Raw genomic sequence first — 10,317 nt, 5'->3', positions numbered from 1 at the left:
CGGCCAGAGGCCCGGGTAGAACAGCAAGGGGCGGGGCGCTGAGGCTTGGCGGGCTCAGTGGTTGGGCGTCCTGGCAGCCCCTTGAGGGATGGGGCGGGGTCGACCGGACCTCCTCCCTCATTCCCTCGGCGGGCGGAGCCGCCCCTCTCTCCCGCCCCTCCTCCTCCCTTTCCCACCCCTCGGAGTGGAGCTGCACATGCGGCTGCTCCCTGTTCCGTCCCGCCCAGCCACAGTCGCGCAGGCACGGGTCCCTGCAGCCCCCAGCCGATGGCAGGACAGTAGTCGCCTGTCAGGGGTTGTGAACGGCAGAGGCAGACGCAGCGGCTCCCGGGCCTCAGAGAGTGGGTGTCTCCGGAGGCCATGGGCTACCCTGAGGTAGAGCGCAGGGAACCCCTGCCTGCGGCAGCGCCACGGGAGCGGGGGAACCCAGGCTGCGGCTGTCGCGGGGCCCCTGCCCGGGCGGGCGAAGGGAACAGCTGCCGGCTCTTCCTGGGTTTCTTTGGCCTCTCGCTGGCCCTCCACCTGCTGACGTTGTGCTGCTACCTAGAGTTGCGGTCAGAGTTGCGGCGGGAACGGGGAGCTGAGTCCCGCCTTGGCGGCCCGGGCACCTCTGGCACCTCTGGCACCCTGAGCAGCCCCGGTGGCCTGGACCCTGATGGTCCCATCACCCGCCACTTTGGGCACCCGTCACCTCAACAGCAGCCGTTGGAACCGGGAGAAACCACACTTGCCCCTGACTCCCAGGACCGGCACCAGGTGAGTCACCTAGTAGGGGCGGCGGTGACGGTGGAGGCCCCCTTCCCTGGTGAGTAGGGCGGGGGCCCTCCACCACAAGGCCCGGAGGGTACTCTGCCACTTGGAACCAAGTTAGAGGGCAGGATCAGGGAGGGGGCAGACGAGCCGGAGAGAGGTTGTCCAGGGCAGGTTGTCTGTCCTGGGTCGCTGGCTCAGCTCGCTCAGACTCTCTCAGGTCCCCTTGACTTGGAAACTCTAGCCTGCGCCCGCCGCCCGGGGCTATGTGCTGCCTTGGGAAAAGTTGGCGACGCTCCCGCCCGGGCTCGGCGAGGAGGTGCCCGCGCTGCCCCCCTAGCTGACTAACGGCGAGCAGCTTGGCCCTTCTGCTCTTGCTGAGATTCTCTGCCCGCGGTGCTTGTTTTTTCGCGTCCAGAGTTGATGCCAGCACTAGCAAACTCTTCTTTGGAGTTGGAGTTGTAAACAGCTGAAATAACTGCTCCACGCCCGTTGAAACAACTTTTAACCACACTTTCAGCGCGGGGTCCTTGTGCGCTGACCAGAACGTGGGCTTGTTCACACTTACCTGCAATTTGAGACTGATTGTCCTCGGCGTTCTAGTGAGGATCAGCGCCCCTGAGGAATTCTGGTAGAAATATGCCGTCTTGCTAGACAACTTCTGAACAGCAGTTTAAAAAATCTATGGAAATAAAACTCACCCTTTGCATGCCGGTTCTGACTTATTTTTTATTATTTGAATGGGGGTGTTGCGTTTTGGAAGGTGGGAGGGAAGCGCTTTCGTTACTGCTAGCTTAAAAACAGGAATCTACCAATGGAACTCAGGAGTAGTCTCCCAAGTGCAGGTTTTTTGTTTTTTTTTTTTTTCAATTTTTATGGTGTTTGTGCCTCTGTTAGCATACCATTAACTTTGGTGTTTCGTTTCTACTTTCTCCTAGCTCTTTATTCAAGTAAATTTAGTGCAGTTAATATAAGTATTATCTTGATTGCCATATTTTGTCTTACATGTGAAACTTAGAAGAAGCATCCAGTGATCCTTTGGAGCTGGTTAAAGGAAAATAGTGAATTTGTACTTCTTGGAGAAGAGTGCAAGTTGTGCAAATAAGTTCCTCAAGTTGAGGGACCTCAGCCTTCTATACCTACTACTATATCCAGAATCATTGTCACAATTCTTAAACCTTATTTGTGCTACTTTGTCTTTCCATCCAAAGTTGTATGATTGATAGTGGCATCACATTCATGATACTTACTGTGATGTTGGGACTGTCATTTTTCTTTTTTACAATGTGCCTTGTAAACTTGCCCTGAGCCTTAAAATGTCTTGCTAGCACACTCCAACTTATATAACAGCTTATCAAAAAAAGAATCAGCAGACATGCTTCTCATACTTGAAACTTTAAACACTGTAGGTAAATGATAATTAGCCAGGATTCTGGTTCCTTTATTTACCCCCTTCTCCATGCCCAATAGAAATACTTAGCAGCTGAACATAGATATTCTGGGAAAAGATGAAGGAATTCATCTTTCTTAGTCAAATGGTGGCCAAGACTTTTTGGCATTCAGGATGGATAGAGCCATGTTTATAGACTGAGGATTAGTAGACAGCTGTACTCTAGGGCTTCTGTGATGGCATGAGACTCTCACAGGTTTGCAATGATATTTTAGTTGCCTGCCATTTGGGTAGCACTAAAATAATTTTGTCTAGGTTTAAAACAAAACTTTCTGTCTTGTGTCTTTTACTGTTTTCATCTTTCTGAACAGTAGAAGCAAGGATACTGGCTCTCTAGGTTTGTTGACATCAATTTTGAATTGGAGGTTCTTAAGAGTTGTAAGGGGCCACCTAAGTATTTTATTTGATTCCCTTGAAGAACATAGGCTCTAAGAGGAAAGTGACTTGCGTGAGATCAAATAGAGTCAAAACTAGGATGGAGTCGCTCTCCTAATTTGCAGTTTAGTGCCCATTCCCATGTAGCATTCTACATACTGAGCCATTTTTTTTTTGGCAAAGAGAGGGAATAGGGTGGAGCTCCATAGTAGAATTTTTACAAAGCAGAGGGCACAGATTTATGTCATTTTGTTTTACTCTACCTACATTTTGACCAGACTAAGTTTAACCCTGTAGTCCTTATTCATCCTAATCTTCACTTTCAGGAGACTTAAGAGTATACTCTGGAAGGATTCCAGCTCAGATCCAATTTCAGTGTCTTTAGAGGATATTGGTTTTAGTATATGATAAATAAATGCATGAATAAATAAATAAAGGAAAAGTTGATTGAGTATTAAATTAGTACTACTACATCCTGGGTAAAAGTTCTAGTGCCCTGGTGCACCCTCTGCTGGCTTTGCAGGGACATTTAATTGCAGTATCTGCTGACAGTCAAAATTCTAAGTTGTGCTGACAGATTCTGATTCATAAATAAGGAAGTAAACAGCCTTGTGGGATTTGGCCACGTAGGTCATATTTTTATATTTTAGTTTTTCAACCCAAACAGCTGCTATTACAGCAACTCTTGGATAGAGAGGAAGAAAGATAAAACTATGCACCCTCCAATGGGCAATGTATTCAGGTTTCTCACCAGTTTATCTGCAAGGAATGAAGGCAAGCTGACAAGAATAAATGGCAGGAATATCTCACAAGATCTAGTGAGCAGAACAGTCTGAGGGATTTCATTGCATAAGGTCATTGCAGTTAGGCAAAAGTAAACCTATCCATGCTTAGGAGATGATGGGCTCTAGACTCTCAGTTATGACTCAAAAAATGGATCATAGAAACCACTGTAAATGTCATAACTTGATTTAAAAGCTTTTAAAACTAGATACAGAAGGAAGTCAGTGCAGTGAGGATATAAAGTAGCGAGAACAACAAAGTTTCTCCAAGGAAAATATTAAGAAAGTCTTCTAAGTAAGGGTATGGTTACTGATGATAAAAAGTGAGAGAGTCACCTCAGACTTTTTGGAATCATAATTGTCTCCTGTGGCTGGAGCAGCTGAGTAGCTATAGATTTATTTGGATACTTGGTGGAGGTAATCTTAAGGGCTAGAGACATCTTATTAGTATCTGAATCAGATAATAAACAATATAAACATAAAATAATAATCACTGGCTCATTCTACAGAGTAGTTGGTCCAGTTGTGATTGTGCTACTCAGGGGTCAAGAATGTAGTGGGCAGCCTCAGAAAGTGAGTCAACAAAACACAACCCTTATCTTTTCCATGTAAAAGATCAAAAGTGAATTTTCACCTATAACCAGACAGAAAAGTTTGGTGGCTATTCCTCAAGAAAAACCTAACAGCTGATAAAAGTCCCCAGAAACCAAATTAAGTTGATCAAAAAGATGGAGGTGTATCCTAGTTGTTGTTTTCCGTCTGGAGAGAGAAATGATCAAAGTCTTCCAAATCAAGTGAGAGATGAGTATGGTTAACATGTTGGTGTAATTTAATAATCCAATTCAGTAAATAGAAAGTCTGATATGCCAGATACAAAATTAGTATTAGATATCTTTTAATGCCAGGAAATGATTTTAGGAGGGAGATAATTAAAGGTCGTATCTCATTCAACTCATTGCCCCAAGTGATAGTCTAAACTATGGTTAAAACAATAAGAACTTATTCAGTACTTTATTCAGTACTTATTCAGTATTTGAGATTTGTTTCCTAATTACCTGAGGTGATGTCATAAAAGTCAACCTTAACTTTCTACAAAACATTTGTTGGTATAACTAGATAAACCATTAGTATATCCAGATTTGATATACTATGTTAAGGCTGACTGATCACGAAAATAACTAGGTGTGCCAGGCATGGTGGCATGCTCCTATAATCCCAATAACTCAGGAGGCTGAGTCAGGAGGATCACAAATTTTCAGCCAGACTTAGCAATTTAGTAAGACCCTCAGTAACTTAGACCTTATCCCAGAATAAAAAAAGAAGGCTGGGGATGTAGCTCAGTATTTAAGTGCTCCTGCATTCAATCCCTAGTACAAAAAGCAAAACAAATAAAAACAAACAAAAGAAAAAGAAATTAAGTAGGTGATTCAAGGTGAACATAATGAATGAGCCCACAAATTATTTTAGAGATGTGTGATCCACATGAAGTGGTTTTCTATGGGTTTAACTCCAGAGTTTTCAGTGTGACATTCAAGGTTCTTGATCAGCTGGCTTCATTATACCCATATTATTTTCTGATTCTCTGACTTTATTTACTCCTGTAAGCCATTTGCTATATTCTATCTTGGGATCATTCTCTGTTGTTATTGCTATTGTTTTTAATAAAAAATGTGTCTTTACATTGGAACTCCTCAGAAATCTATCTTCTATTGTCTTTTTCCACAATGCCTTTTCAGTGCTAGTTACAGTTTGGACATTCAAATACTTGTTAAGTTGAATATTATTTTGGAACTTTGGGGATGTTTATGTAAAACAAAGACATTTTCTTTTTATAAAATAGGCCTCTTTTCCTCAGGTCTTGCTAAGCCTATGAACTGTCAGCTATGCTTAGGTGAGTAAGTAATTCCAATGGTAATGTTTCACTGGTTTCTTAAATAGTTAGAAAGTGAAATAGAGAAGAGCCCCAACCATGTGTTCATTTCCCATTTTCACACCTTCCTCTAAGGTGGTGCAAAAAGCTTTCTGTAATATATTGTTTGATGTTTTATTTGCTCTTAGGTCTCATTTCTTTCTCTTTTTCTCTTAGATCTTGTGAAAAATGATCTATAATTTATCTGTAACTACCTATGGAGAAAATCTCTTTATACTACAGAACTTCTGAAGTCACTTAATTCCCAAGAATATTACCAAGAGAAACCAATTGCTTTGCCTACAGGGCAACCCTCCTAGAGGACTGTCTTTATCTGACTCCTCTATAAATTCCTAGCACTTAGCTCTTCATTTATTTTCCTTTGCAAGTTCAAAACCTTTCCTTTTCTTTACTTTTGTATTGAAGTATAACATACATACAGAAAAGTGCACACATCATAATTGTAGAGATTGATGAATTATTACACGGTGAACATGGTGTTACTGATACAGATCAAGAAATAGAATATTAGTAGCATCCCATAATCTCTCATTTTCCCATACCTCTCCCAGTATTATCCTCACTTTCCAAAGTTAATGATTATTCTGATTTCTAACATCATAGTCTTATCCATTTTGAACTTTATATAAATGAAATCAAACATTATGTATTCTTCTGGCTCTAACATTTTTTGATCAACACTAAATTTGTGATATCCATTCATGTAGCATGCAGCTGTAGTTTTTAATTTGTATTTTTATACATTTATATTTTCCCTTGTTTGAATTTATCATAGTTTATATATTCCTTAATAATGAGTATATGGATTGATTCCAGTTTGAAATTGTAAATAATGTTGTCATGAATATTATTGTACTTGCTCTTTGGTTACATGTATTTGAATTTTTGTTGGGTATATACCTAGGATGAGGATTGTGGGATCATAGGGAATGCATATTTTTGACATTATTGATAACTAGAATCTTTCTAAAGGCTTGACAATGTATAGTTTCTTCAGCAATGTATAAGAATTCCTATTGTTCTACATCTTTATTTACACTTGGCATTATTGTTCCTTTTAATCATAGCCATTCTGGTAGGTGGATTTGTAGTAATATCTCGTGATTTTAATTGACATTTCTCAGCAGTCTACTGAGGTTGTGCTCTTTTTCATATTTTTGTTATTCCTTTGAATATGTTCTATGAAGTGTGTGTATAATTTTTTTGCTTGTTTTTCTGTCAAGTTGTCTGCCCATTTCTTATACATAGTTTCTTATAGATTTGTAGGAATTCTTTATATGGCCTGGCTATGAACCATTTTTGTATTTTTTATGTTGCCAAACCATTCCCAAATCTGTGGCTTATCTTTCTTTGTGGTATACTTTGATGAACGAAAGTCTTTAATTTTAATTGTCAATGTTTTTCAGTATTTTTTTGTGGTTAGGGTTTGTTGTTGTTGTTTTATTTAAGAAATATATTTCTAACTTGATATCATGTATACATAGTCAGTCTCCTGTATTATCCTCTAGAAGCTTTATCCTCCTTTTGCCACTCAAATTCAGAGCTACAATCCACCTAGGACCAATTTTTGTGTATGATGAGACATCGAAATCAAGCTCCACTTCTTTCCATATAAATAAGGATTTTTCTCTACTTCTCTACATTTTCACCTTTGTTATAATTAAAGTGTCTGCATACATGCAAGGTGGTTTTACAAAGATTTGTTGTCTTCTGTTGGTCATTAATCCATATATTAATCCATTAATCCATATGACATATATTTATGTCACTATAATAAAATAACTGAGGTTGGATTTTTTTAAATATTTATTTTTTAGTTTTAGTTGGACATCATACCTTTATTTTATTTATTTATTTTTATGTGGAGCTGAGGATCAAACCCAGGGCCTTGCATGTGCTAGGCGAGTACTCTACCACTGAGCCACACCCCCAGCCCAACGCTGGATTTTTTTGAATAAATAAAAGAAAAAATAAATTTTGAATAAATAAAGAAAAGAGGTTTATTTAGCTCACAGTCTTGTAAATTCAAGAGCATTGTACCAGCATCTGCTTGGCTCTGGTGGAGGCCCCTTGGACGAGTCATAACATGGCAGAGAAGTGGAAAGGGAAATAATCATGTGCAGAAGAGGGCAAATTTGCATGAGGTTGCATCACTGCATAATAAACTACTCTGGTGAGAACTCAGTATTCAAGAAAAACAATAATCCCTCCTGAAAGCAGCACCAACAATGACCTAATTCACACTAGGTCTCAACTGTTAAAGATTCCACCATCTCAATACTGCCACACTGCATATAAAGTCTCCAGTATATAAAACCTTAAGGGACAAACAGCAGCACACAAATACCACAGTCTTTATCACTGGATACTATAATAAACTCTTGATATTTGGAAAAGCAAGTTCATTCACCTTGTTTCCTTTCTTTAAAAGTATTTTGAAGGGGTTGGGGTTATAGCTCAGCAGTAGAGCACTTGCCTCACACATGTGAGGTACTGGGTTTGATCCTCAGCGCCACATAAAAATAAATAAATAAACAAAATAAAGATATTGTGTTCATCTTTAAAAAAATCTTTAAAAATATATTGAAAAGCTGGGCATGGTGGTGCATGCCTATAATCCCAATAGCTCAAGAGGCTGAGTCAGGAGGATTTGCAAGTTCAAAACCAGCCTCAGCAAAAGCTAGGCATTAAGCAACTCAGTGAGACCCTGTGTCTAAATAAAATACAAAATAGGGCTGGGGATGTGGCTCAGTGGCCAAGTGCCCCTGAGTACAATTCCTGGTCCCCCCCCCCCCAAATATATTGAATATTCTTGACCCTTGGCCCTTTGCATTTCCATGGGTATTGTAGAATCAGCTTGTCAGCATGTCCCATACATAAACACAAAAAATAAACCTGTCGGGATTTTTGTAGCTTTTCTTTATTTTTTCTTGATAATACTTTTTTAAATTTACATTTCTGTAGAGGTTAGATATCTACTTATTCTAAGTTTGTATATACTTATTCTAAGTTTTTTGTTTATTTTTATGCCATTATAGATGTTATCTATGGTGGATATTGTGATCCACAATTCAAATCCTATTTTAAGAATTAAGGACTCATTCCCTCAATTGTTGAAGTCCAATCTCAGTAAAGAGTGCTCTTTTGAGTATTCCTTGGTTGAGGAAAACTGTTTCACCCAAGGAGAAGCCTCTTCCAGGGCAATTTGCATTTAATGACAAAGTAATGTTCATATAAATTCCTTTCCCTTTCTGTCAAATTGGGAAATGTTCAGAGGGCCATATCTAGTCAAGAACTATGAAGTTGGCTATGGCTTTTTGGGGACTAATATTTTCCCTTTAATTGCAATGTGTTAATCCCATAAACTCTTCCTAATAAAAGCCCTATGTGGTATTCTATGTCTTTCATTCTGCTTCATAGAAAACTCAACCTGGGGGGGATATATAATTTTAATCTAATTTTTAATTGATTATTTCTGATGTTTAGAAATCTAGTTTATATAAAAATTTATATAAAATTTATTTTTATATATTGACTTTGTATACAGAGACTTGATGAATTCTTTTATTACTCTTATATCTGTATGTTCTTTTGAATTTTCCAAAATACTATCAAATGGCTTGTGAAAAAATGATAATTAAAAAAATTATTTTTTTCCTTTCCAAATTATATATTTTAAGAAATTAATTTCTTACCTTATTTTAGTGGCTTTCTTACCTTATTGAACTATTGGAATAATGGTAAATAGATGTAGGATAGCAAAGCTGGGTGCAGTGGCACACACCTGAAATCCCAGCGCATGGGGAGGCTGAGGCAAAAGGATCTCAAGTTCAAGAATAGTTTCAGCAACTTAGTGAGACTGTCTCAAAATTAAAAAAAAAAAAATCAGGGCTGTGGATGTAGCACAGTGGTAGCAGGCCCGTGGGTTCAATCCTCTGTACCCTTTTAAAAAAGTAGTGATATCGGGATGCTGGGGTTGTCGCTTAGCAGTAGAGTGCTCGCCTAGTACATGTGAGGCCCTGGGTTCGATCCTCAGTACCACGTATAAATAAATAAAATAAAGGTATAAAAAATTTTTTAAAAAGTAGTGATATCAAGGCTTCCTTTTTCTCTTTTCAGTTTTGGAGAGAAATCTTTTAACATTTCACTGTTACTTAATGATTCTTGTTTTATTGTTCTTATTAGTTATTTTAAGGTAACCTTTATCAATTTAAAAAGTTCTCTTCTGACCCTAGCTTACTAAGAGTTTTGCTTTATTCATGATCTCCTGTGTCATTGTAAAATCATGGTTTTCTTGCATGTATTGAGATAACCATATGATTTTTCTCCTTTAATGTATTAATGTGGTATTAAACTTGCACCCTAGGAAAAACCCTATTTATTCCTAATGTCTTATTCAGTTTATATATGGCTGAATTTGTTTTGCTAACATTTTGCACACTCTTGGTGGGAATATAAATTAGTACAGTCATCATATGATCCAACAATTCTACTACTGGGTATATATCCAAAAGAAATGAAATTTAGGATCCTTGCATCTATATTTATGAGTAAGTTTAGCATACAATTTTCTTTTATTATCAGGTTTGGATATCAAGGTTATGCTGTCCTTACAGTAGCTAAAAATGTTTGTTTTTAATGTTTTGACTATAAAAGCTTATGTAATTTTGATAATGTTTCTTCCTTAAATGTTTGGTAGAAGTAGTGAAGTCATTTTGCCCTGGGGAGGGATTAAATACTATATTTGATATCTCACTAGATTCAGGAATTTAAGACATATATGCCAAAGAATACTTAGAACTAAATTTAACTAAGGAGATGATAGACCTGTACACTGGAAACTCATAAAACATTGATAAAAGAAATTGAAGAAGACACAAACAAATGGAAAGATTGTTTGTGTTCATAGATTGGAAGAATTAATATTGTTAAAATGTCTATATTACCCAGAGAGATCTGCCAATTCAGTGCAATTTCCATCAAATGATATTTGTCATAGAAATTGAAAAAAAAAGTGCTAAAATTTGTAT

At 38.5% G+C, this 10,317-nt stretch overlaps 1 protein-coding gene across 8 annotated transcripts in view; it reads left to right on the top strand.

Annotated features, from left to right (window-relative positions):
- The first annotated feature begins 244 nt into the window (after window positions 1-244).
- Eda (ectodysplasin A) overlaps window positions 245-10,317 on the top strand; it is a 359,916-nt gene continuing 349,843 nt past the window's right edge. For all 8 annotated transcript variants that reach the window (XM_027935854.2, XM_027935853.2, XM_027935852.2 and 5 more), the window contains exon 1: window positions 245-756. In XM_027935854.2, coding sequence (XP_027791655.1) covers window positions 361-756 — 396 coding nt within the window. In that variant the 5' untranslated portion in view covers window positions 245-360. The remainder of the gene's footprint in view (window positions 757-10,317) is intronic.

This window comes from Marmota flaviventris, chromosome X (genome assembly GCF_047511675.1).
Source record: "Marmota flaviventris isolate mMarFla1 chromosome X, mMarFla1.hap1, whole genome shotgun sequence".
In the NCBI taxonomy this organism is placed as follows: Eukaryota; Metazoa; Chordata; class Mammalia; order Rodentia; family Sciuridae; genus Marmota; species Marmota flaviventris.
Note: the sequence above shows the minus strand (reverse complement) of the source record. Positions and strands in the feature narration are given on the sequence as shown.